This window comes from Cebus imitator, unplaced genomic scaffold (genome assembly GCF_001604975.1).
Source record: "Cebus imitator isolate Cc_AM_T3 unplaced genomic scaffold, Cebus_imitator-1.0 Scaffold7, whole genome shotgun sequence".
Classification (NCBI taxonomy): domain Eukaryota; kingdom Metazoa; phylum Chordata; class Mammalia; order Primates; family Cebidae; genus Cebus; species Cebus imitator.
Genome location: NW_016107322.1, coordinates 12,871,893 through 12,898,491, shown reverse-complemented (window position 1 = coordinate 12,898,491; position 26,599 = coordinate 12,871,893). Strand labels below are relative to the sequence as shown.

Sequence of the window (26,599 nt, the reverse complement as noted above, 5' to 3'; positions counted from 1 at the left end):
TTTACACTCCCACCAACAGTGTAAAAGTGTTCCTATTTCTCCACATCCTCTCCAGCATCTGTTGTCTCCAGATTTTTTAATGATCGCCATTCTAACTGGTGTACTTTTATTTCTATAGGCATTGGTTGGAGATAAGACTCTGGCATTTTGGTTGATGGATGCTGAAATGTATACAAACATGAGTGTCCTGACTCCTTTTACTCCAGTTATTGATCGTGGAATACAGCTTCATAAAATGATTCGACTTATTACTCATGGGCTTGGTGGTGAAGGCTATCTCAATTTCATGGGTAAGTGTGAGTCAAACATATCCAATTTGTGTTTAATGTTAACTTATAATGACATAAATCATGTAGAATATTTTGATTTGGCTTTTCAGATTTCAAATATAAAATTATAATTGTTTAATATAATGTCATGCTTAAATTGCAAAAAATATTAAATTACTATAAGATTATTGTTATATTAATATGTGATACAGAAGTATAGTCTAAAAGCTGATATTTCGTTGAATATTGCTGTCAAATGGGCTTATCTATTTTTAACATCCAGAATTATTATTCTGAATTTAATTGTTCTGAGCTTATTTTATTATTATAGTATTTTTACATTAAATCTAAGGAAGATATAATTATCATATTATAACATAGTAAGCTAGTATTATTGGTCTTTTTTGAGATAATTTTATACATTATACTTGTGTCATAAATGTGTAAACTTTTATTCAGAGAAGTTGTGATGGACAAAATAACTATTTTTTGAAATAGAAAAATATGAATACCAAAAGGTCATTTTTGTCTGAAAGGAATGATAAACTATAAAAATCGACTGTTCTATTTGGTGAACAACAGACACTGAAAACTTCCAGTTTTAGGAAATTTTAACGGCTTTTATGCTAGGGAAAGTTGCAAAGACTGGGGAATACATGCAAAAGGCTGATTTACTTTACTATAATAAAAGACTCAGGCCAGGTGGTACCTCGCACCTGTAATCCCAGTGCTTTGAGAGGCTAAGGTGGGAGCCAGCCTGGACAACATGGAAAGGGTTAGAGACCAGTCTGGACAACATGGAAAGATTCCATCTCTACCAAAAAAGAAAAAAAAAGAAAAAAATTGAGCTAGGTGTGGTAGTACCTGCCTGTAGTCCTAGCTAATCAGGAGGCTGAGGCAGAGGGATTGTTTAAGCCCTGGAGTTTGAGGTTATGGTAAACTATGATCATGCCACTGCATTCCAGCTAGAGTGATAAAGCAAGACCCTATCTCTAATTTTTTAAAAAGCCCTAGATCTTTGAGTTAATTCATTTCTACTTGGAAATTTTTGTAAGATATCTCAGATTGAACTTTTAAAAGCCTTTATTGTTTACTAACTGGAGGTAAGGAAGCCAACCTCAAGAAAGCATATACAGATTTCACCTGCACTACCTGTACCTTTGGGTATATTCTGTATTCTCAACGTCACATAAATTTGTTAACATCCCTAGCCTGGCAGGAAATGAACTGCCTGACTTGTGAGACTGCACCATGTCAGCCAGGTATCAGGTCAAGTTTCCGGGGTGGACTTTGCAAAGATTGATTCCATAAGTAAAGTCAGCCTTAGTTCCTTAAAACCAGTGGTTCTATCTGACTCAATATGCATCATTCTCCAGTATGGCTTCCTCAGTAAGGCCTTGGTTATACAACCAGTTTGTTTAACTATATCATGATGAATAAGTAGAATCTATGAACCTATGCAAATAACCATGTCACTATGTGAAATAAGTAATCTGAGAGCTTTGTGAGATATTTTAAATGCTTTATTTAATTTACAAAAGTACAAAATTGCTATAATCAATAGAAGGAATTCCTTATATATCTGGACACTAAAACCATTTTTCAAAGAACCAAAATAAAATGGACATCTAATTCACGCAGACAGTCTTATGTCATTAATCCTCATAGCCCACTGCCTATGAAAATATAGAAATCCTGACTCACTCTATCACTCTAGTCTGAAAGTTGTATCAGTTACATCAACTCAGATGCCTCTACCACAACCTAGAGTTCATCAGGAAGTGCCTAATAGATTCCTTTTTCCTGCTGCTGTTCTTTGTTGAAGATATCAAATCTGGCCTGTGGTGCACAGCAGCGCCTCCAAGCAAGCATCAGAATAAAACCAAGTTATATGACAGAGACTTAATGGTCAAGGCTAATGTAAAATTGATAACTTTTTGATGAAGAAAGGCTTAATGATATTTTATAATGTGACCTATTGATTTTTGGGTAGTGTCTTACCTAGGGTAAAGCATGTTCTGCAGAGGTAGGACATTGATGAATCGCCAGGAACTTCATAAACTTTCAGAAATATTTATATTAATATCAATTTAACTGTAACTATTCAAACAAAGGCAGGCTGAGCATCTATTCAGTTTTAGACACACTTCTCATGGAACTTTCAATAGTAATAAAATAAACAAATATAGTTATTTCTACCATGTATCTTTCTATGTCTGTAAATTGACCTTATTTATTACATCAAATATGATTTTGAGATTATACTTTGGTATAAGACAAATTTTTTGTAGTTTTAATCTTTTGTCCTTGAAACAAATACCTTCTAATATTTAAAGTCCCATATAGCAACTTCAATTTTTTTTTCTTAGTATATTACCTAAATACAGTGTTTCTCTACCAACATAGAAATCAATAATCTTCTAATGGATCTATAATTTCTGATTACTGTTGTTATTTTGTGAAATTTAATATTTCCTCATGAGCTGTCATGATTTTAAATATTGTTTTTCTATTTCTGACCATGGTCACGGTCCTGCTTAAAAAACCTCCCGTGACCCTTAAGCTCTCCAGCTGACCTGTGAGCCTCACAAAATCTCTCTCATGGGTCTCGCCCTTGATAGCACTGCTGCAGCTAAGCAAGCCATCTTTCGATTCACTGAATGCAACAGCCTCCTTCTATTCTGCACCCTGTCCCTTTTGCTGACCCCCTGCCTGGAATCATCCCACTCAAACACTCCCTCCATACCTGACCAAATCCTTTATTTTCAAGTGTCATTTTCTGAAGGAAGTCTTACCTAAAGCCTCAAACTAGGTTAATTTGCCCTACTATACATGTTCATGCAGTATCTACTTACCTTTCATGATATTTAACAAAATTATACTTGGAAAACTATTAAATACACAACTTTCTTAGTAAATTTAATATCCAGTGGAAACAGTGGTTATTTGTGTTTTATTTACTATTTTATATATCTGGGAATTAGCAAACTATCTAGCACATCACAAGGCTCTTACAGTTTTCTTAAAAGGATATCATACACACACACACACACACACACACACACACACACTCACACAATATATGTGATCCACTGTTGACTGAAACATTATCCTCCATCACATGACTCTTCATGTGTATGCATTTGTATGTGTGTATATGTATACATATGTGTGTGTGTGTGTATGTGTATGTGTGTATGGAGTATTGCCTTGTAATACTGTTTTAGCATTAGTTCATTAGCTGTAATCACCAGCTTTAGTTATAAGCAAGGTATTTTTTTCAAATGCTATATAAGAAATTAATATTTAAAAAGCAATTTAAGAATTTTTTTCAAAACTGAGAAGCAACTTGATTGTTTACTCATGTTTAGGCAATTCTAAACTTGTTAACTTCCTGAAATTTTATATTTTATTTCCCTCCAGGACAGAAACAGTGATTTAAAAGAAATAAAACAACTATCCATTTGCATAACACATATTTTTATAAAAACACATTTATGTAAACTTATTTTTCAGGCATTCAGATATATGTTCTGTTTATCAAAAATCATTAAGATTAATGTGTTTTTTTTTCATAATACCAGTTTTGCTGATTTGTTTTCTTTTATTTTTGTATTATATATTCTAATTTTGAATTAAAACAAATTCTTTCAGCCTGGTTATAGCTGTGAAATATTTACTATGCATTTCTGATTTGCTAGATTATTTTTATTGGTTTTATGAATAAATATATTTGTATTTCTTGTTCTTATATACTCACGTGATATAATTGAATATAGAAAGATCAGCAATGGTTAAATTATTTTTGTATTTTTTTTTTTTTTTTTTTTTTGGAGACGGAGTTTCGCTCTTGTTACCCAGGCTGGAGTGCAATGGCGCGATCTCGGCTCACCGCAACCTCTACCTCCCGGGTTCAGGCAATTCTCCTGCCCCAGCCTCCTGAGTCGCTGGGATTACAGGCACACGCCACCATGCCCAGCTAATTTTTTGTATTTTTAGTAGAGACGGGGTTTCACCATGTTGACCAGGATGGTCTCGATCTCTTGACCTCGTGATCCACCTGCCTCGGCCTCCCACAGTGCTGGGATTACAGGCTTGAGGCACCGCGCCTGGCCTATTTTTGTATTTTTATATCACTAATCATAGAAAGATAATTACTAATAAAAGTAATTAACATGGACATAGCATTTTATACTTTCTAAAACAGTTCATATCTATTATCTAACTGAACATTCTATTTATTTTTCACTTTATTATACTAGATATTATTTCAAAAGAAACCTGGGTCCAAAAGTTAAAGTGGTAAAAAGTATGCTAGGTAGACATTCCAAGTCCACTTTGCTAAAACTTCAACTTGGAGATGTATAGATACGTGCCTCAGTTTGCACAACCAGAAAATGTCGGCAGCTGGTCAGTTGCCTTTCTTCGAGAAAATTAGAATGAAAATTATTCTTAGACCAGTATCTAGATTCATTAGACACAAATATATGGTTTATGAAAATTTTTTAGAGAAAAGGTAGGGTATAGTAGTTAAGAATACTACTGGGTTGGAATCTATGATTTTCCCTTTTTAGCTGTGTGACCTGGGTAAGATGCATCATCTGTGCCTTCATTGGCTCAAAGATAAAGTGGGTGCCTACTTACATAAGATTGTTTTGAGGGCACAATGACTTAATTATTTTATATTTAAACACTGAAACTTATACTTTTATACTTAAACACAGAATTGGCAGGCATGTGGCTTCTAGTTAACTGTTTAAATTTACTACTACTATATTTTAATATTATCAGTTTTTCCATTAACTATATGGTACCTGAATGCTGATGTTCTAATACTATTTAAGAGTTTTTTTTTTAGAATCTTGTCTGATAGTACATTGTTTAAAATGAAAGATTCTTTATTTCATTTCTACTTTAAAACATCAGTAAATGTAATGACATTAAAAATAATGTTCTTTTACTAACTTATATTATGTAATAAATTAAGCCATTTTTCAGTAAGTCTCACCAATTTACCTTTTTAGTTTTTTAGTCATAATGATGTCTACTGAATATTGCTGCTAAAACAGCCTTAGCTTTCATGTTTGAGGAAGTCTGAGAGTTGCCTCAATTTCTTTTTATTTTTGGGATAAGCCAATATCATAGTGATCAGCTAACATTTATGATGATTTGACTGCATTTCCTTTGTGTGTGCAGGTATGCATCAGATAGAGCCTCCAATGAAATGTACTGTTTTTATGGTACCTGTGCGTAGAATTTCTACATACACGCACACACACACACACACACATACACACAAAGAGAAAGAGAGAGAGACAGACAGAGACAGAGAGAAAGAAGGCAAACTGACTTAAGGCAAATTGAAAAGTTAGTGAATTTGAGGTATATATTAATTTAAAGTATAAATTTAATATATTCCTAACATACTCTAAAATGTATTTTAACACAGTTTATAAAATTTCTTCAAGCTTAAGAAATTTATATGTATCTACTATATGCCAGATATTACTAAGCGGTATATATTCAGAGCTGAAAAATAATTCTTGCCCTCAAGGCCTTAAAACCCAAAATATAGGCAAGTAATAGACAAATATCTTTATACTAATGCATGCACTAGATTCAGTGATAGAGGTGAGCAGAGAATGCTGTGTAAATATGTAGGAAACTTGTTTTGGAGATTGTTGGGAGAATATATGAGATGCTTTAGCCAGACCAACTTGGAAAAGGAAGGCACAGGAAAGTTATGTATGAGATCGGTAAAAATCTGTGTAAGAGTAGGTTTGAAGCAATTGTGTGATAATTTGAGTTTATGGCCAGTTAAGATGATTATACTTTGAATAAATAATAAAAAAATCTGGGGCCTAGAGAAAACAATTTACATGCAATTCTGATTGGCAAGTTTAATAAAAAGATGACTTTCAGTCACTTGAAAATATTGTGAACTCTTCAGTTAGAAAGAACTAGTATCAATGATTATATCACGTTATGGTTTATTTTTTCTCTATTTATAATATAACTAAAAGACTGGTTTAAAAAATAAAATGTGATTGTTGAGAATCTATATTAATATATCTTTGCTACTTTTTAATAATCATTGACTATGTTTCATGTTTAAAAATAAATATTAAATAATCAACTTTATGTGTAGGATGACCTCAGTGAATGTGTTTTGCCCAGCTTTCTGCTGCTTATCCGGTTATCACGGAATGCCATCCTTTTCTAATTCACTCAGCTGAGACAAAGGGGTTAGTCATATGGCCTTATCATGTAACCTCAGGAATGTTGCTATGAATATGCTGGGCTGGGGAGGAAAATTGCCTACTATGTCCAGTGATCATACCAGGGAAAAAAACACCAACCCTCCTGCAATATTAATTCTATATAATACAAAAATAATGGAATTAAAGGATTTTCTTATGAAATGCTACATAGAATTATAAAAACAAGAGAATAAACCAAATATTTAATTCATTTTAAATCTATAAACATGAATGGACATTTTTAAAATATCAAGTAAAGCATAAATTAAAATATAAGCATTAAGAACATATCTTGTTGATTTAAAATAGTGGCAGGCAAGGTAACTAAACAAAATTTAAAAATTAATTATAAATTTGAAAATGAAGTAATGCCTAATTGCTTTTTAAATGTGAATTTAAAAAAATAACCTGCATAAAAATGTTGTCATTGAGTTACAAGCAGCATTTTGTGAAACATCTTCTGACTTCTCAGAAAGATCTTTATAACTTTATACTACATTGGGCAACAATAAGGAGAAAGTTATACTGGACAGCTAGATCCACATATTTTCTTTATTCTTATGTTACTCCATTTTTATGCTGCTATAAAGAATTGCCTGACACTGGGTAATTTATAAAGAAAAGAGGTTTAATAGCTGGGGAGGCCTCAGGAAACTTAAGGCAGACGATGAAGGGGAAGCAAGGTGCCTTTACAAGGCAGCAGAAAGAGACTTGCTGAGCGAAGGGGAAAGAACCCCTTATTAAACCATCAGATCTTGTGAGAACTCACTATCACAAGAACAGCATGGGGGAAACTACCCCCATGATTCTGTTACCTCCACCTGGTTTCTCCCTTGACATGTGGGGATTATAGGAATTACAGTTCAAGATGAGATATGAGTGGAGACACAAAGCCTAACCATATCAGTTCTCAAGTAATCAAGTCTTTTATCTGATAACTTTATGAAATTTTTAAAAAATAACTTTTAGGTTTCTTTATGGGTACTGCAATCTTTTTTTATTGATAGCTTACTGTCAGTATTGTTTTTTAAAAATTTGTTTTGTTTTCCATCCTGGTTTGACTTCTTCTTTAGTTTCATAATATATAGATAAAGATTCAAATGTAGAGTGACCTGAATCACTTTCAGTACTATCATGTTATTATTCCACTTGTTCAGAATACCTTTGAACTAAAGCAAGAATTATTCTTGGAACAGAAGCTTTACTTTCTCAGTTGTCATTTTCTTCTTCCTCATGGGGATTGTAGTGTTATAGAAGAGCACTTTTTAAATGAGTACAACTTTACTCGGTTTCAAATTTTAATGCATTTTGTATAACTCCCCAGGCATACCTCAAAACATAAATGATTCACATTTCCCATTTTAAAAAATACTGAACTAGCAGAGTGAAATCAACAAAACCAGCAACATTTCACTACTGTAATATAGCTCAGTGCTCCACATAACTGAAAACCCTTGTTGTCATCATAAAGCATATTCCCCATGACATCAGATGTTAACACAGAAGTTGAAATATCAGAAGAAATCTGGAATCAACTGAACCCATTGCTTTTTTTGTTTGCTTGTTCATTAATTTATTCAAATAAAACTCATTATTTTTATGTCTATTCTTTTCTCTCTTCAATGGAGAAAAGTAACAAAAGGAAGAAATAAGTAAAAAGGTATATGAGGAGCTGTATGTTCAGATAACACTATAGGAAATGATATAGGAAGTCAGACTCCTAGAATTCTGTCTCTCTTCCCATCCTTCTACCTTTAATTTACCTCCTTTTTTCCTCCATTTTTTGTTTATTTCAGAGTAATATGTTGCTTTTCCTGTTAAAGAAGACTTTAGATCCTGAGTGTATACTGTCTTGACTTTAAATTCCTAATTCCTACCATTAAAAGCAATCATCTTATCTTTATCTTTTATAAAGGGCACTTGGTAAAATAAAAATGGAGTTACTTTCCATTTTCCAGCAAATATAGACACGTTTACAAATATAATTTTCTTTATGGTTTTTTTAGGCTCTTTAGAAACCCATAACTTCTTTTATTCTAGCTGAATTAAGAGAATTAAGAACTAGTGGTATTCCAATTCTCACTTCAAACTTTTAAAGGCATACTATGTCGACATGATCAATGACCTTATAATGCAATACCCACCCTTTGTGAAGGCACATAATATCCTTTACGATCCAACTCTTGGCTACCTGTGCAACCAGATATCTCTGCCTCCTAATTCTTGAGTACTAAGTTACGATTACACCAATCTCCTTTTCATTTCCTGATACATAGGAAGTAAAAGGTAGGCAGGAGTTAAGTCATAAAGGTCATACACTTTTTGAAAACACATGTGGTAACTTTATGCAACTTTACTTTGTGTGAAATCCATCAGCCTTCATTTTTTGCCTCTTAAGGTTTGGGAATATCTTTTGTGTTTGGAGATTCATAATACCTCATTCATACTTATGGAAAGAACATCTGTAATTTTAGTACAACTATCATATCCTGGGATCCATTAATCAGTTATGAGTTCTGAATCTGTGTTGGCAATCAGCAAACTTTGAACAAATGGTGCAAATTATTAGTTGCATACATTTCTGTAAAATATGTGAATTTCATGCTTTTAAGAATTTTTTTTTCTAATTCAACATTCTGTTTCTTAGGTTAATTAGAAGTTATCACTGTAAAAGAAACACTGAGTGACTCAGTATATTTTAGTCTGAAAATTAATATTGTCTTTGGCTTTATAAAAATAAATAGGCAGGCTGGGCATGGTGGCTCACACCTGTAATCCCAGCACTTTGGGAGGCCGAGGTGGTTGAATTACCTGAAATCAGGAGTTCAAGACCAGCCTAGCAAGTTAAATCCTGTCTCTATTAAAAATACACAAAATTAGCTGGGTGTGGTGGAGGGCACCTGTAATTCCGGTGACTGGAGAGGCTGAGGCAGAAGAATCGCTTGAACCTAGGAAGTGGAGGTTTCAGTGAGCCGAGCTCACACTGTTACACTCCAGCCTGGGCAACAAGAGCGAAACTCCATCTTGAAATTTAAAAAAAATTAATATAACAAAGTAAGTAAGCAAAGGAAAGTGGCAATTATTTTCTTCATTAGAATTGAATGTTGGAAACAGTTTTTCAGTTAAATGTTTACTAATGTGATTTGTGTGACAGATACTCCATCCGCTCTCTCATAGCTGTGGTCATGACTCCTACTATTCTCCATTAACACTGGGCACATGGATAGCCAAAATAACAAGCACATTCTCCAAGTTCTCTTGAAGCCTGATGAGGTCATGGGGCCAGCGGTTATGGCCAGTAGGATGTTAATGGTAGTGCTGTATGTGCAACTCACAGGTCATGCTCTTAAATGGCAAGGGCATGAACATCTCTGTCCCTTTGCCACATTTCCTCCTACTCACTAGCGGACTGCCATATCATGCAAATGGCAGAACAACAAGGTGAAAAAACATAGTTGGCCTTTACATATTGCTATGCATTACTGCTATAAGAGAAATATTTTTAAATGGCATTATTTCACAGTTTACATGTCCTATAACATTTTTTATCTTATTGGTAAAACCAAAGCAAACTTTAATTCCTAATGTCCTACATTTAAATTAGTTTTTTTTAAAATTCCCCTACTGTTTACCCTTCTTAGTACTAATGTCAGTAATAACTATACTCAAAACATTTGAGTATATTTGTTTTCAAATGACAATTTGAAAATTTGTTTTCAAAATGTAATTTGGACATTTAAGAAAAATTAAATTTTTCTCCTATAATTATAAATGTTCCATAAAACGGTTATGCCGCTAGTGAATTGAGGTAACATGTTAAATGTAGCTCCTTTCTAATATTGGTCACATGCAATTACTTCAGTATTTTTTTAATATCTTTGAAATGTGAGTACATATATTGGGGGGCGGTAGTTGGAATGTTTATGGCATTTTTCATAGTAAATAGTTTCTCCTAGATAGCTCACAATCTGTGTATAAATGTTCTCTCTCCATTTATATATGTATATATACACAACCATACATACCTGTATATTTCTTCACAAATACTCACAGGCATACACACACACTTTTATGTACTAACACAGACACAGACACACAATGTTTTTAAAGTCTTTTTTTCCCCTTTAAGTCAACTTTTTAAGACCAGTCCTTAAGGCATTTGGCAACTTTTGGAATGCTTGCTTTTACTCACCATTCATTAACTCAGATAGGTATTAAGTACACATTCTGTACTAGGAATTGTTTCACATGCTGTACTAACTGCTTGAGACGCAAAGTGGTCAGGATACATACAATATCTTTACTCAGGAAGCTTAATTTCTCTTAGGGGCAGCAAACTTAAAAATGGCAAGAAAAAAAAAGCTGCAAATGATAAGCCACACAAAACAAAAACATTATTAAAATTGATAATACAATTTTGGGAGGCCAAGGTGGGTGGATCACTTGAATTCAGAAGTTCATGACCAGCCTGGCCAACATGATGAAACCTCATCTCTACTAAAAATACAAAAATTAGCCGGGCATGATGGAATGCACCTGTAGTCCCAGCTACTCAGGAGGTTGAGGCAGGAGAATCCCTTGAACCTGGGAGGCGGAGGTTGCCATGATCCGAGATCGTGCCACTGCGTTTTTTTGAGATGGAGCAAGACTCCATCTCAAAAAAACAAAATACAAATATGTTTGTAAGCTAGATCTTTAAATATTTGAAACATACCTTGTAAAGAGCACAGAAAAGCACTCTCTCCTAAGGAGAGATTACAGAATGTTCAAAGACCCAGAGATGGGAAAAAGCTTGGGGAATTCAAGGAAATGAAAGGAGACTAATGTCACTGTAACTTAGTACTCAAGAAATAGGAAAGGCAGGCAGGAGTTAGATCGTAAAGGTCATTATAGGTCTTGGTAAAGAGGTGGACATTGCATTACAAATTCAGATGCATTTTAAAGGGAGTCATATGAGGGTGCAACGTGTTTGGCAAATATAACCTTTGTTGCTTTTTAAGGATTGAGTGGGGCAAGAATTAAAGCAAGGATACCACACAGGAGGTTGTCTAAGTAGTCAAAAGAATGACAATGATAGTGGTGGAGATAGAGGCAAAAAGAGTCAAGATATAATTTTGGAGGTAGACTTATTCAACAAGTCTTAGGAATAGTCTTTGATCATAAGACAAAGAGAGGAATCAAAGAATGGCTCAGGTTTTTGGCTTAAGCTGCTATCACATGTTAGTACCACTTTGTATGAGACAAATAAGGTAGAGTCAGGTGAGAAGTGAAATTGAGGAGTTTAGTTTTAGGCATATTATCTTAATGTTTCTTTGAAATACTCAATTGAGGTGGCAGACAGTTTGAACTCAGAGAAGGTATCAAAGTTAAATAAATAAAATTGGTATTTCTCAAGATGTGAATTTTGCTACAGCCATGATGCTAATGAGGTCAGTTCCTGGAATTGAGAACTGTGAACCAGGAAGAAAAGAAAGCCCAGGGTAGATCCCAGAGCAATGCTGATATCTCAGCAAAGTGAAGGCATAAAAGGAGACTGAGACAGAATGATAGGGAAAAAAGAAGAACTATCCTGAGAGTTTAGCATCATGAAAACCAAAACACAGTATTTGAAAAAGGAGATGGCCATCCATGTTGAATGATGCTAAGCAGTTGAATGAAATGAGGACAAATAAGTTGCCAGTGGTGAACTAGACAAGAATGATTTGAGAGGATGGTGAGCATGAGAGCCAGAATGGAGTGGGTTTAAAAGTAAAAGTCAAGTAATGCTTTTGCAAACAGCTCTTTTGAGGTGTTTATCTAATAAAGGCAGCAGATAAATAAGATAGCAGTTGGATTGATATGGGGATCAAGAGAGGCTTGTTTTTGTATGAAATACAAGGACATGTTTGTGTTCAGAAAAGGCCTATTCAAAGGGGATGATTCCATGGTGAGAACAAGATCAATGGAGAAGGGAAAGGGGCTGCCTGAAGGAGAACTGCTGTTCCAAAGCACAAGTGGAAAGATAAATGTTTATACAGAGGCCCTCCTTCTCCCCAGAAAAAAAGACAAAAATGAGTACAAGTGCAGGTTGGTTGTAAGTGGGGTTTTGTGACGATGAAAAAGTTCATGTTTGATAACTTTTATATTCTCAGTGAGGTTATCATTTGAGAGCAAAAGGAGGAAGGTATAAGAGATGTTTGAAAAAAGAATAGATGGTATGAAATAGACATATTCAGGAGTGGAAATACTAGAGAACGACAGAAGGATGATCAGGTAATGTTGTGAGCTCATTTGATATTTGTGATCAGGAATACAAATTGAACAAGCCTCTTGGTTGTGTGCCTTTTTTCCTAGTGTTGATCAAGGATTGGAGTTTTGTCAGGCATCTGTCAAAAAGAAGGAAGGATTTTGAAAGCACAAGCAAATAACTAATATATTAAAGAAACAATAGACAATTGGTTCTCAAAATTGTTGTACAATGGTATCACCTGGGGAGTTTCAAAACCCACTGATGCCTATGACAAATCTCTAGAAATTATGATTTAATTTTGGTCTTGGCTATGGCCCGTGCATTGAAAAGGAAGAACTTTAAAATGATTCCCAGGTGATTCTTAAGGCTAGGAAGTGAAGAGAGATTTTTAAAAGGTTTTAAAAGATATCAGAAAGTTCTCTTGTTTTGGAACAGAAGTTTGAGTGAACATAGCAAGAGGATTTTGGAGGAAGAGAAGTTCAGGTTGAAGCATGTGGTGAGTTCATCATCAGTGAACGGCCAGGAGGCTGAACTTGGATTTCCTACAACAAAGCAAGCAAACCCGAATGGGGCTGCTGCTGGATATTAATGAGACACTATCCAAAATACATTTTCTTCAGTAAATAAAGTTTAAATTGGGCTTTCTGCCTTTCTTTTATTGTTTGTATATAAATACATTTGTATACAAATATATATATATATAAAATGTATCAAAATAGATTTATATACAAACAAAAATCATAGCAATAGAGAACAAACTATTTCTTGTTTATAATGTAGGTCATCTGATACGTGTACATGTGTTTTCCTTGCTTTCTTGTTTAGGACTCTCATTATCATGATGTTATTCTAGTTTCTGTAATGAGGGATACCTGTGGAGAAAGAGGCATAATTACCAACTGGCAATTTTCTCTCTCAGCAGTATTATGAAATTTCCATTACTAAACTTAAAGGATTTTCTCAATATAATTATATTGTATTTTGACATTTGAAAATTCTGTGGGACATTCTTTAATGAATATGTTACATTCTCCCCAAAGCCACAGGGGAAGTTGGATGGATTTTGTCCTAAGTGTCAGTCTGCATTTATTGATAGCTGCATTAGACTTCAGTATAAAATGTGTAATCTTACTTCAAATCTTCCATCTGTGGTTGTTTAGTGTCAAACTTGTAAATTCTTCTTCTTTTTTTTTTTTCTGATAGATAGAAATACAATAAAGATTTAAATGTCTTCCTGCTAAGTGCTGGAATTGAGGCAGTTATAGAAGACAAAATACACTCTCCCGAACAGTGGGAGTGCTAATTTTTGGCATTTTCTTTTAGCTTGTTGAGGCAAGTTTACTGAATGTAACATGACTCATAGAAGCCTATAAAACTGATCTGTGAAAAACTGCAAAATTCTCAATATGAGCAGTTGCAAATGGCTTGAAGCTCTGTCAAAATGCTCAGGGACTCAAATAGCATATATTCCAAATGGCACAGACTTAAAAGTAATGGCCCTGATTTGATTCACAGCACACTGATAACCAAGTTTAGCTAGCATTTAATGAGAACCTACCATGAGCATGACATTGTGCTAGCAGTTAAGGAAATGCTGCTACAATTACCTAGGGAGATTTAACATACTGAAGCCCAAGAGCTTGAAACCAACCATTTGAGACAGATCGCTGAGTGTGAGGCTCTGACAGTAAGCGTTTTGAAAAATCACATCAAATGATTTTAACTGGTGGAGATACAACACAGAGATCCACTGAAGAAGAACATGCAAAAGTGAAGGTTGGGCCAGAGACAGATTGACCTGGACTATGCCGGAATCACTGGAAGCCAGCGGAGAGGATGTCTTTTGTCCTCTTTACCAGGTGATTTAAATGCGCACTACTGGAAAAACTGCCAGTTTAGCTTTCACAGTAACGATTTCATCTCAGATCCTTCCTGATGATCACAACCTTTGAGAAGAGTCACTTTAGGGGACATTCTTTATATAACTTACCCACATTTGTTTCTACCCACCCACATTTACCAAACTGAATAGAGAAAATCCTTTACAAATATAAAAAGATCATACTAATATTCTGGAGAGAAAAAAAGAAGCAACTGAACCTAACTATCTCTAACTCTTTCAGCCTTGGTCTTAGGATAGGATGCTCTGGAAATACTGCTACATTTCTTTCTTTGAGATATTTGTGATTGTCAGTGGCTGTGGTGTTGACGCCTTTTGAATTTCTCTTCAATTAGGCTTATCCAACTGAGGCCCAAAGGACGAAGTCGGAGCAATAGGAATACACCCACTCTGTTTTTTTTCTCTGTTTTTCACCCATCTAAGCAAGGTCTACCTGTGCTCTCATGCCTCTGAGCCTTCTACCTCAGAAACGATAACTTATCTTTCTTTGATTTATTTCTAGAAAACAGATATGCTTTGGCTGTGTGTCCCCACCCAAATCTCATGCTGAATCTTAATTTCCAGTGTTGAAGGAGGGGCCTGGTGGGAGGTGATTGAATCATGGGGGTGGATTTTCCCCTTGCTGTTCTTGTGAGATCTCATGAGATCTCCTTGTTTGAAATTATGTTGCACTTTTCCCTGCTCTCTCTTGCTGTCTCTCCTGCACTAACATAATAAAAACCTGCTTGCCTCCCCTTTGCCTTCCTCCATGAAGTTTCCTGAGGCCATGTTGACTGTACAGACCGTGGAACTGTGAGCCAATGAAACTTCTTATAAATTACCCAGTCTCGGGTAGTTCTTTGTCACTGTGTGAGAATGGACTAATATAAAACCTAGTCAGAAGACTAGAGATATTATTAACATTGGCTCACTAGTTAATTTTAAACAAAGATACTAGTTAAGAAAATATTTTATGTTGTATATGTTAATCAGTACAGTATTATTCCTCATATATTATGGATTTTAAACCAAAACCTACTACACAGACCATTTACCTCTCTTCTACAGAAAATATCCTATCTTATGGTAATTTAAAAGGAAAATTCCCATACACAGGAAAATCCTATACCTTACTGTGCTTCTCTCCTCAAGTTGAGATCATCACAAATAATTTCAAACTGGAGGTTGCGTATCAGATTTCCTGATGTAGCAAAAGAATAAAATAGTCCTGCATCTTAGAATAAGTCCCAGTGGAAAAAGCACAACTGCTCCTAATATGAATGTCTGTATTGTTTCCTCTTAGATGTATGTGTGTATGTCTGCATACACATTTGTATGTATATACATACATATATGTATTATATATATCTCATATGTATAGAAAATGTATAATAGTGTGTTAGTCCATTTGTGCTGCTATAAGAAAATACCACAGATTGGGTAATTTATAAATAATAGACATTTATTTCTCATAGTTTTGAAGCCTGGGAAGTCTAAGATCATGGTGCCAGCAGGATTAGTGTCTGATGACAGACAGGCTGCTTTCTACTTCCAAGAGGATGCCTTGTTGCTGCATCCTTCAGAGAGGATGGACAGTGTGTCCTCACATGTAGAAATGGACAGGGGGCAAGAAAGTGTTCCTTTAAATGTTGAGCCCTTTTATAAAGGTGTTAGTTCCATTCATTATGTAAGAGCTCTTAGGATTTTAATCAGCTTCCAAAGGCAACATCTCTTAATGCTGTTGCATTGGTGGTTAAGTTTCAATAGGAATTTTAGAGGGATGTCATCATTTAAACCATAGCAATTATATCTGTCCATTCCTCCCTCCCTCCCTCCCTCCCTCCCTCCTTCTCACCCTCCCTCTCTCACTCCCTGAATATATTCACTATCCACACAACTCTGGCTTAGAAGGATACCTATGGTATCTAAGCCTCTCCAGCTCCATTGTTTGGTTATGGACAATTGAGTTTGCAGAATGGAGATACTGTGTACTTTAACATTATATAGAAATATGTAAATATGTTTATCAAGCCTTATTTATTACTTATTACCTAGCATTTTATAAGCACTTCAAAGCTTCATTTTCTAACCATCAGCCCTGGTTGACTCACAGAAGATTCCTTTAAATACAAGGAACTGGGTAGGTCACCTTTAAGGCCTGGTACAGGGGAATAGATTGCTACCCTAGGAATAAAGATAAATTAGTATGTAACGGGCATTAACCCTAGCCTTGAGTCTGTAATTTGGTGTTACATCTTCAATTAAGCTTTCCCTCGATTTGATCCCAAAAACCCACCTGAGTGAGAGCCTCGTTTTATTGTTGGACATGCAAAGAAGTGAAAACCTCTTCCCCTTTCCCCGCATCACTCTTTAGAGTGCCATGGTATGGGTTTTCTTCACAATATTTCTGCTGTGTTGTTAAGCTCTTAAATCGTCTCTCACCTTCACTAATTCTCACCTCTCTAATTGTTCTGTATGAGTAACACTTGTTGTTTGGCTCACAGCCACTTAGCACCCTTTCTTTATGTCTTTAGAGGTTACCAGAAAACCTACAGATCTTCTTTCCAAAAAGAATTGATCAGAGGCTTCGTTTTAGCACAAAAACGGAATACCTGAGTCTGCCAGTGTTATGCATGCAGGCTGGAAGGATCCATAGATTGCAAAGTGTGATTGATATATTGTGAAACTGGTGAGCTATATGGCTGTCATCTCACAGAACATAGTGACGAGTGCTCGAAACACAGATATTTTGCTCTGGCAACCTTTCTCCTGAACAACTTGACAATAGGAGACTAGGAATTTAGAAGATGAATTCCTCTGTCTCTAAAACTTTAGATTATTACCTGAGTCCTTCTCCATCCCAGCATGCCCCCATTTGAAAAAAAGATGAAAGTGACATATACATACTATCTCAAAATAGCAAAGAGATAACCTCTCAGTTACTTGGAAAATAAAATAGTAAGTTTTCATTTTATCTTCTCACTAAGAGAGACGTAGGTTTCTCTTTGGCGTTATATTTCCTTTGAGAGGTTGAGGAGATGCAGATTATTTAGATGACTTGTCTCAACATGACAGTCTTTTAGCACCATGCTACTCTAAAAATAGCTATAATTTCTTGAAAATTTCCACAGAGCAAGGCAGTGCACTGAATGCTTACATATAATATCTCGTTTAAAACTTTGTCATACCTATGAGAGGTAGACATGATTCCCTTCTCGTCACACCTAGGAAAATGTAAGGTTGAGTGGCTTTCAGATTTATAAAGGAGCCAGAATTTGAACCCAGCTGGTCTGTCTCCAAAACGTAGGCTCTGCATCACTACACTATATAAGACAATATTATTATTTTGCCTGAAATGAATGCTAATGTTAGTAGTGGTGTTGGTGCTCTAAGCACAGACATTCATCCAGAGGAAATGCAACAAAGAGGAAAACAACAGATCAAATTTTATATTGTGCAGTGGTCTATCAAACAAATGGATATTTGTTTCCAAACAAAGTAATTTGTTTCCATATTATGAACCAATGTTGCAAATTACTTAATCGTCCCCTTTGTTTACTGTGATAATTATTTCTTCATTCTACACTAATTTGGCAACTAATGCTGAGCCAAGCACTATCCTAGGAACTGGGTAACAAAAGAGAACACTTAGTCCTTAGCTGAAGGAGCTCACTCTCTAGAGAGGAAACAAAGCAAGACAGATGAAAATGTATTAGACAGTAAATTTCACCTTAAACATCTGCATAAAGCACTGTGAGTACTTCAAGAAACAGCATGAAACCAATACTTAGGCAAGGAAATGATGGGCCACGAAGAAAGGCCTGCTTTGGAAGAAGAGATTAATTTTAAAGTGTCCCTTTCCCCTTGATCCTAATCCTCTGTGTGGTCCCATCATTGGAATGGTGGCTACACAAAGCTAAGAAGGTAAAACAGAATGAGAGCCATACTAATTCAGATCATGAATGATGAGAGAGAGGGCTGAACATAGAAGCAGAGGCCAGGTTGTGGAGGGCCTTTGAAGGGTTTTGCAGGAGATTTGAATGGTCAGATCCACCTTTTAGATATGTTACTTGATTGAAAGTGTGAAAGATGGATTTGAAGGGGCTGTCACCTCAAACTAAATATAGCAATGAAAGATCTTTTGCCACCAGAATTCTTTCATATTGGTTTAAAGTTGTAGGTCTAATACCTTTCCCCACTTGTCACATCAGTCAGGATATTTTATATATCCCTATTCTGGATGAGTTTAAAATCATGCACTTTATTTTTTTAAATAAGTTTTTGCTAAAGATTACGAGGGAAATAAAGTTACTATTTTCCAGGGCCACATTTATACTAGGATCCCTCTGTTGACAGGAATAAAAGAGATATTTGTTAACTCTGTCTAAGGTATGGTGTACAAAATAAAATACCGTTACATTATTTCAGGTAAATTATTTTTACTGCATATTTGTATTCTAGATAATCAATTACTAGAAAATTGCTTTAGTCTATGAGACAAGAGTTGTATTTCTTTGACTGTACAATAATCTACTTCCGCATTATATGTCACAACTCAAAACTGACACAGCTACTTGATTTAAGCAGTTTCAAAAACATAAGATAGTATACAGGTGTAACATGCTATACAGTTATCATTTGTAAAAGTTTTCTTTAATTTGGTTTTTGTAAACTGAGTAATTATAGGTACAATTGAAAAATTTGTTTAGTTTTAAAGAATTTTGTCATACAGCAAAAATTACCGCCTGATTTATATTTTGTATAAAACATTTTATATAACTATGTTTCTTAAAGTAAGTTGTACCCATAGAAGTATAAGCTACAGATAAGAAAAATAAAAGTTTAAAAGCATAAACAGTTCTGTAGAAATGCCTATAATACAATACTTGTCTTTCCTCTAAAAAATACACTTAGGAATCTATCTATAATTAACAAAATCTATCTATAATTAACAAAAAACAATGTTAAATTAAGCTTAGAAATAGCCTAATTTCAGTTTTTACAAAGGAATTTTATAGCATAAGAGAAACAACCCAGAAACAGCTTTTTAACTTTGTTTGCACACAATTGTCTAATAGACTCTTCTGAGTTAAATTTAATAAAGACATATGCGATAGGTACTTGAACTTCACCAACATACACAAACCATCATTTAGAAGTACCATTTTGAAATGTGCACAGACAGCCATGTTGGGATGAAAAGATGAAATGACAAAGAAAACCTAGGTGATTCATACCTTTTCAATACTTTAATCTTTTATACATTTTGTTTTTATTTTATATGGGTCATAGACAAAAGTTTCATGGTATATTTGATGAGAAATCGATAAAGCTAGCACGAAAATTTATTATGAAATTGTTACCCTGAATTATTTTTATAGTCTTTACCTCCCAGCACTGTCGTCAGCTGTATTATCACCTTTCTATAAATCAGAAGACAATCCGATATCTTAGATTATCCTAATATGTTTTTTATAGTTTAGTAAGAAATGTTATTTGATCTATGTGGTTAAAAAGATTATTTTAAAGTACAACAATTTTCTCCACATTTCAAATTTTCTTTACCTTTTTGTTATAATGTAGAAATGCTGTGCACTTAATATTTTTTTTCAGATCAGCTTATTTTATTCCTACCTATAGACTATAAAATTGTGGTATAATGAGAAATTAACTATTACATGTTGGAAAAATAAACATTCATAAGCCTGGTGCATTCTGAGAAATCCATTTATTGACTTTTTAGAAGGCATTTCATTTATTAAAGCAAGAGTCTCATGAAAGCTATGTAAACAGATAAGGATTTCTCTTTTTTCTTTCTTTCTTTCTTTTAATTAGGATGTCTTAAAATCCTTTGTGTATGGACTCTACTATAAATAAGGCCAAATAGACACTAGTAGAATAAATGAAAATAATTGAACATGTTATTTTGCTTGCAACATTGAAAGCTACTATTTTGTTATTCATTAGTCATTCCAAATATTTTTGGACCAGAATTTTCTGATAGCTCCTAAAGAAAGATTGATGATATACTCCTTCTGTATTCTTTTTGAAGAGGTATAATCAATTACTTGATTACCTGATGCAAGCAGAGTACCTCCTCTACTCATAAAGCAGAGTGTATAAACCCAGTTCCAGCAACATGGCTATCTTCATGGTTTCACAGTGTATATCATCTGTGCATTCTCAACTGCGTGATATCAACTCCAATAGGGGCAAAAATTCATTTTTTCTGGTAGAACAAATAAAACCTTAGATACTACAGTAGTGTGTGGCTCTCCAGAGTACCACAGCATATAAACTGATATTCAGTATTATTCAGAGCATCAAAACTCCATGGGGTGGGTACAGTTTGGAAAATTATGCCTAAAGAGCCTTCTGCGGGATATGTGAGGAGTAGGTTAGGAGGGCACGCAATGAAAAAAGGATTGAGAAACACTACATTATTCATATTGGCATTTCTGGGCCTTCTACTGAAGGATTGCCCACTAGATTCTGATTACCTTAAAATAGTACCTTAATTATAATTGTTATAGTTTTCTAGTTTGATGTGTAAATTCCGATGTTAGGAGAGATGGCAAGATTTTAGTCCCAGCCTAGCCATTCACATTCTACTAAATGTTCTACTTTGTAAAATAAAACGGAGACTTTGTCGTCACATTCTTCCTTACGCTGGTATTGAGAATACTTATTCTCTTGAAAATACTTCTCAAATAGCTAAAAGTTACTCTTGCCAACATATGCTGTCCCCAACTAAATGAGGGCAAGAGGTTGCCTTAGCAAATATAACATCAAAGGCCAGACAGCTTAAGATAAAGACCTGATACTTTTAAATTCTAATTTTCTTTCCTACAGACACCCATCATTTTTTGAGTAAAAGACAAGGACATCTGTACATTTTTAATCAGTTGACTTCAAGGTCACATATTTAAATTATAAAAAGGTCTAATATAGATATATTACTGTATGGAGATAATGAAAATTATTTTTAATGAGGAAAATAATCATTATACACATTAACATTAATATGTTGAAATCCATATGTTTAAGCATGTTTTTTTTTTTCCCTAAAGTCAGTACCTTGGGTATACACAAGACTTGTTTCCTCATTAATCACAAATATTTTCAAAACTGCTATCTCATTTTGTTTTGGAAAGATCAATTGTAAGAAACTGATATAATTATGACTTAAGTTAGAAAAGTGAATTTTTGAATTTTGCTAATTAGCAGACATTTTTCCATTTTCTGACCCTTAGCAAAAATTATTTTATAACAACCAGAATTTCCTATGCAACTTGATGGTATATATGTGATGCCTAAGTTGTTTTTGTTTTGAAATTGTAATTAAAACAGTAAATGTCTTCTTTTTTAAGGTGGCTAAAATACAGTATTAGCAGTAAGCAATGGACTGAACATAGTTCTTTTTAACCATGATTTTAATACTCATTTGTTTGAATTGTTTTGGTCATTATAATGAAAAACTAGGAAATCAACCAGGGAAACTATAAACACCACACACACACACACACACACACACACACACACACACACACACACATTGACTTAAAATACACACTTTACAGATCAAGAAATAGGTGACAACCGTAAAGCTTATTGCTTTTTTTAATCAAGTTTTCTTTTATTTACCAGACCTCATTGTGTGTTTACATGTGCTGATCCTGCTCTCTCATACTCTACCCACCCCTCAAATCCTTGCGCATTCCCTGATGCGTCTCACAATTCGGAAACTGGTTTCAAGATCATCATGGACTTGCAGATCTCTGTACCGACTACCTGAGTTCCCTTGACCTCTTGGTTCAGTTTGACTCCTCAGGTTCTTCTCTTTTTGATTTGTTCTGTTTTGATTCTCTTGTCTCCTTCACAGACTCCTCCCCAGTTTCTTCTATAATGTGTTAATACATCTTTCTCAGATGTTCTCCTGGTTCTCTTTTATTGCTTCCCTACCCTTCTCAGAAAGCTCATCTACTTTTATGCTTTGACCATTTCTTTAATAATATAAATAACTCTGATATCATTATCTCCATAGCCAACGTTTTGTTCTGAATCACAAACATACACTTTGAAGCTGCCTGAGATCTCTACCTGGTTATCTTGTTGGCTTTGGCTCTTTTAAATCACTGAATCCAAAACAGAAATAATACTCCCTTTAAATATTGATACCCTTTTGTCTTCTTTCTTTTCAACCTTCTCCCTTCTCCTTTCTTTCTTCTTCTTTTTCCTTCCTTCTTCCCTCTTCCTCTTTCTTCCTCCTTCCTCCTCTTTCATCTTTATCCTCGCTATTCTGGTAATTAACCATTGAAATCTGGGGGTCACTTTAGTTGTTCCTTTTGTTTGTTATTTTTAACAACCAGCCAGTAGCTAAGTCACGGTATCCTTATTCTTCATCACCTTTTCCCCATATATACTTCCACATAATTTTTATATGTCTGTTGCATATGTTTTTATATGTCTTTTGCAGTTTATGAAGCATTTTAGCATCTATAATGTGACTTTTTACAGACAACCTGCAAGTCAGTATTATTTTTATAATTTTTATTTTGAGACAGCTTAAATTAATGGTTAAAAGTTAGGTTTGGAGCCAGTCTTCCCATATTCTGCTCCTGGCTGCTTAGCTTCCTAGCTGTAACATTTTTGACTTGTTAGTTAAATTTTTTGTGCCTCAACTTCATCCTTTAAGAAAGGGGATTATAATGGTACCCATTTTATGGGGTATTCATGAGAATTAAAATATTTAATGATAAGTTTATGTTGATGCTTTTTATTTAACAAATGTTTGATAGATGAAAAGTTACACAGCTAGAGGTTACACATTGTAAGTGACATATTACAAATTGTAAGTAAGTCCTAAAATGTATGTCTTTTGTATCCATATTCCATGCTTCACCCACTGTATGGCACATCATTTTGCCTTTTAAAAAATTCTGTAGGAGAAATTCTTTAGTTAACTGGAGACTGGACTCATTTATATTCAGAAAATTATTTGAAAGCATAAAACTGCAATAAAATTTGTAGTTAAATCAATCATTTAATAGGGTTTACCTTCTTGATGTTTATACCCTGTGCTCCCACCATTCCTATAAAGTATTTTTTAATGGAACTCAGGAATAACATTAAAGTAAGTATGTATATGTTCCTGGATAGCAGTCTGGAATGTCTCCTGAGTTATGAATATTTAGATATTCATGAGTCTTGACATCTGTCACTTGGAGTGTTAAAAGTTTCTCGTTACCCCCAAATACCTGACACATTTAATGATTCTTTGTAAAGTTTCAAGAAGTTTAAGAAAAACTTTGTTAAAGTTTCTTTTTTGTACATTCATGTACCAGTTTATGAGGGACACCAATAACTGTTGTGCTATAATTCTGGATTCTTACTTTAATCTTTTTTAGGGTAATTAAAGTCTCTTGGATATATTTTTGCCCTCTAGGCGAGCAATTGCATTTATCTATGAATAGCTTGGTTTATATTGTTTAAAACTGAATATATTATGTTTATTTAACATTAAGTAAACACTATATGCGTAAGATATTTGTTCTGTGGTAATACCATATTTCATTTACCTTTTGCACTATCCAGGTTTCTTACTGGAAGATTGGAAATTTACTTAGATACTGGTACAAGTCTTGGTACAATTATATAGACTTTACTGTTTATCTACATGTATAAATCATCTCACTGTACAAAATGAGACACAAAACTGAAATGTTGTCCTTCCTATGTAGTCCAGATCAAAGTTCTAAACCACCAGAAAGAAGAGGAGCAAAAAGAGACTCTTTATCATTGGATTTAGCTCCCTTTGAAATAATGTTCACATAACAACCCTGTTTGTATGTCATTGAAGAATATAAGGAGCCATAAATGGAAGTTAGGAAATGTCGATTCTCTAGAAAGCAGTTTATCCGGCTAAAAACATAAGTTTGTCTTACTGAAGGAAAGACATGTGTCAGTCAGAGGAAGGGATTTGTAACTTGTTTAATAAAGAATAGTCAAAATTTCTAGAGGCAAAACCAGGCATTGCAATCAAAGAACTAACTGGAGAGAAGGCACAGAAGCAGGAAGCTTGGGTCCTGATCAGATTATTACATGTCATCTGGCTCTTTGTAGCAGGATCTGCATATTGGGAGATAAAGTACCAAAGATAGCAAAGAAACTACTCAGCCAGGTATGAATAGTAGAGAATAGCATCTCCAAATGGCATAATTTAAGTAATGAAACTCTTAGATACGATAAAAGTTAAATGTAACACCCATTAAATTACTGTTCTGCTTCACGTCTGTGTTCTTTGCTATACTATTTCTCTCATTTAGAACTTTGTCTCCTGTAGATGTACAAAGAATGATTTAGCTATGTGGAAGAGTTTACTGTTTACGCATATAGAGGGTGGTAGTTCGTATGTCGTGACAAAAGATTTGTGTTTAAGTGCCATCATCTTAAAGACATTAAGATTGTTTGTTTATGTACGTTCAACCTATATATGTTTGAATTCTCCCTTTTAATGCCCTCAAAGTCAGTTGATAGCCCAATTCATAACTTTATAGTCACACTTTTCAAAAATCAAAATCAGCATTACCCAGAGCAAAGGGAGAGGGCTGAAGCAAGCAAGTACAAACACTGAGAACCTTTCTTCTTAGTGTGGGAAGAAGTTCACAGTGTTTCCCACCAGCTCTCATGCTGCTATGGAACTTTTTTCTCATTTCTTTGGCACCAGTGGCCTGAGAGGAAGCAAGAGCTGATAGCAGGGAAGCAGACAAGGCTAACTAGCTGTTGGCAGGAACCTGTAGCAATAGAAGCATCATCCAAAGGCAAACCAATACAGTCTCTTTGATTAAGTTATAAGCAGGTAGTTAAGTCTCTCTACTTGGGGAGTTAGCGCTCTGACTACAGAAGAAAGGCTGTGGGAGATGGAAACCTAGAAAAGCACAGCTGGCTGTGCCTTGAACAAGCCTTGGATTCTTACAAAAACACTCTACTAGCCTGGAATGATACCAGTATTCAATTCAACTGATGTCAGTTATCGAACTCTGAGTATTTAAGGAAACATCATTTTCTTACTAATCTTTCCGCCTCCTCCGTTGCTGTGTGCTTCCCTTTTAAATGTCTGTGTTTAGCTCTTAAAGAGTAATTGACTAGAGAAGTTTATTAACCTCTGTCACTATGTATGTTTGCTGTGACCACAGGAACTCACCCTGACTTAGTGATAGCAAATCCTAATCATAGGCAAACAAAAGAGCACAATCTGTCTTCACTACTAAACTTTTGAGTCTAAACCTAAAGTCACAATAGCCACAAGCCACATGTGTAAAATCAATTTCATAGTCGGCTAATTTATTCCTTACTTTCATATTCTGTTTTACTGCTTTTTTCTACTCCCTAAAATGGTGTGGAATCTTTCAGTTGGTGCCCTATTCACATGCAAAACATTTATTCATTCTTACAGTGTTCTCTATTAGCCAATTATTTTCTGAGTCATTTTTAACTTACTTGCAAAAAATCTGAATTCAGTTTGAATTTTGTAAAATAACATTTTTCCCCCACCATTTCTTTTGTGTGGCTCATTTTCTCCTAAAAAAGTATTTTCAGTCTTCTGTTTCATGCAACATCAAAATGGCTTCAGAATGAATGATGCGAGTCCATTATTGTTGCTATGAAAATTTGTATTAAGAAAATAATATCTAATTCTTACAACAATGTTTGCATAAGTATATACTCATTCTCAATTTTGCATCTGTAAAGAAACATTTGTTAGATATTTTTTTTATCTGCCTCTGTACTTCAGACTGGGTATTCAAAAAAAAAAAAAAAAAAAAAAGAAGATAGATAGACATTTTTCCATGAGGAATATATAGTCTACTAATGAAAGCAGACATCACTTACTTTATTTTTTTTCCTTTCAACGTTTATTTAATAAATCTTTGAGTGTGTACTGAATGCTTGAAATAGTAGA

At 34.5% G+C, this 26,599-nt stretch overlaps 1 protein-coding gene across 1 annotated transcript in view; it reads left to right on the top strand.

Moving 5' to 3' along the window:
- GBE1 (1,4-alpha-glucan branching enzyme 1) overlaps nt 1-26,599 on the top strand; it is a 265,023-nt gene that overhangs the window by 178,096 nt on the left and 60,328 nt on the right. Inside the window, exon 12 of the mRNA XM_017540010.2 lies at nt 119-290. Within this exon, the coding sequence (XP_017395499.1) occupies nt 119-290 (172 nt within the window). The remainder of the gene's footprint in view (nt 1-118; nt 291-26,599) is intronic.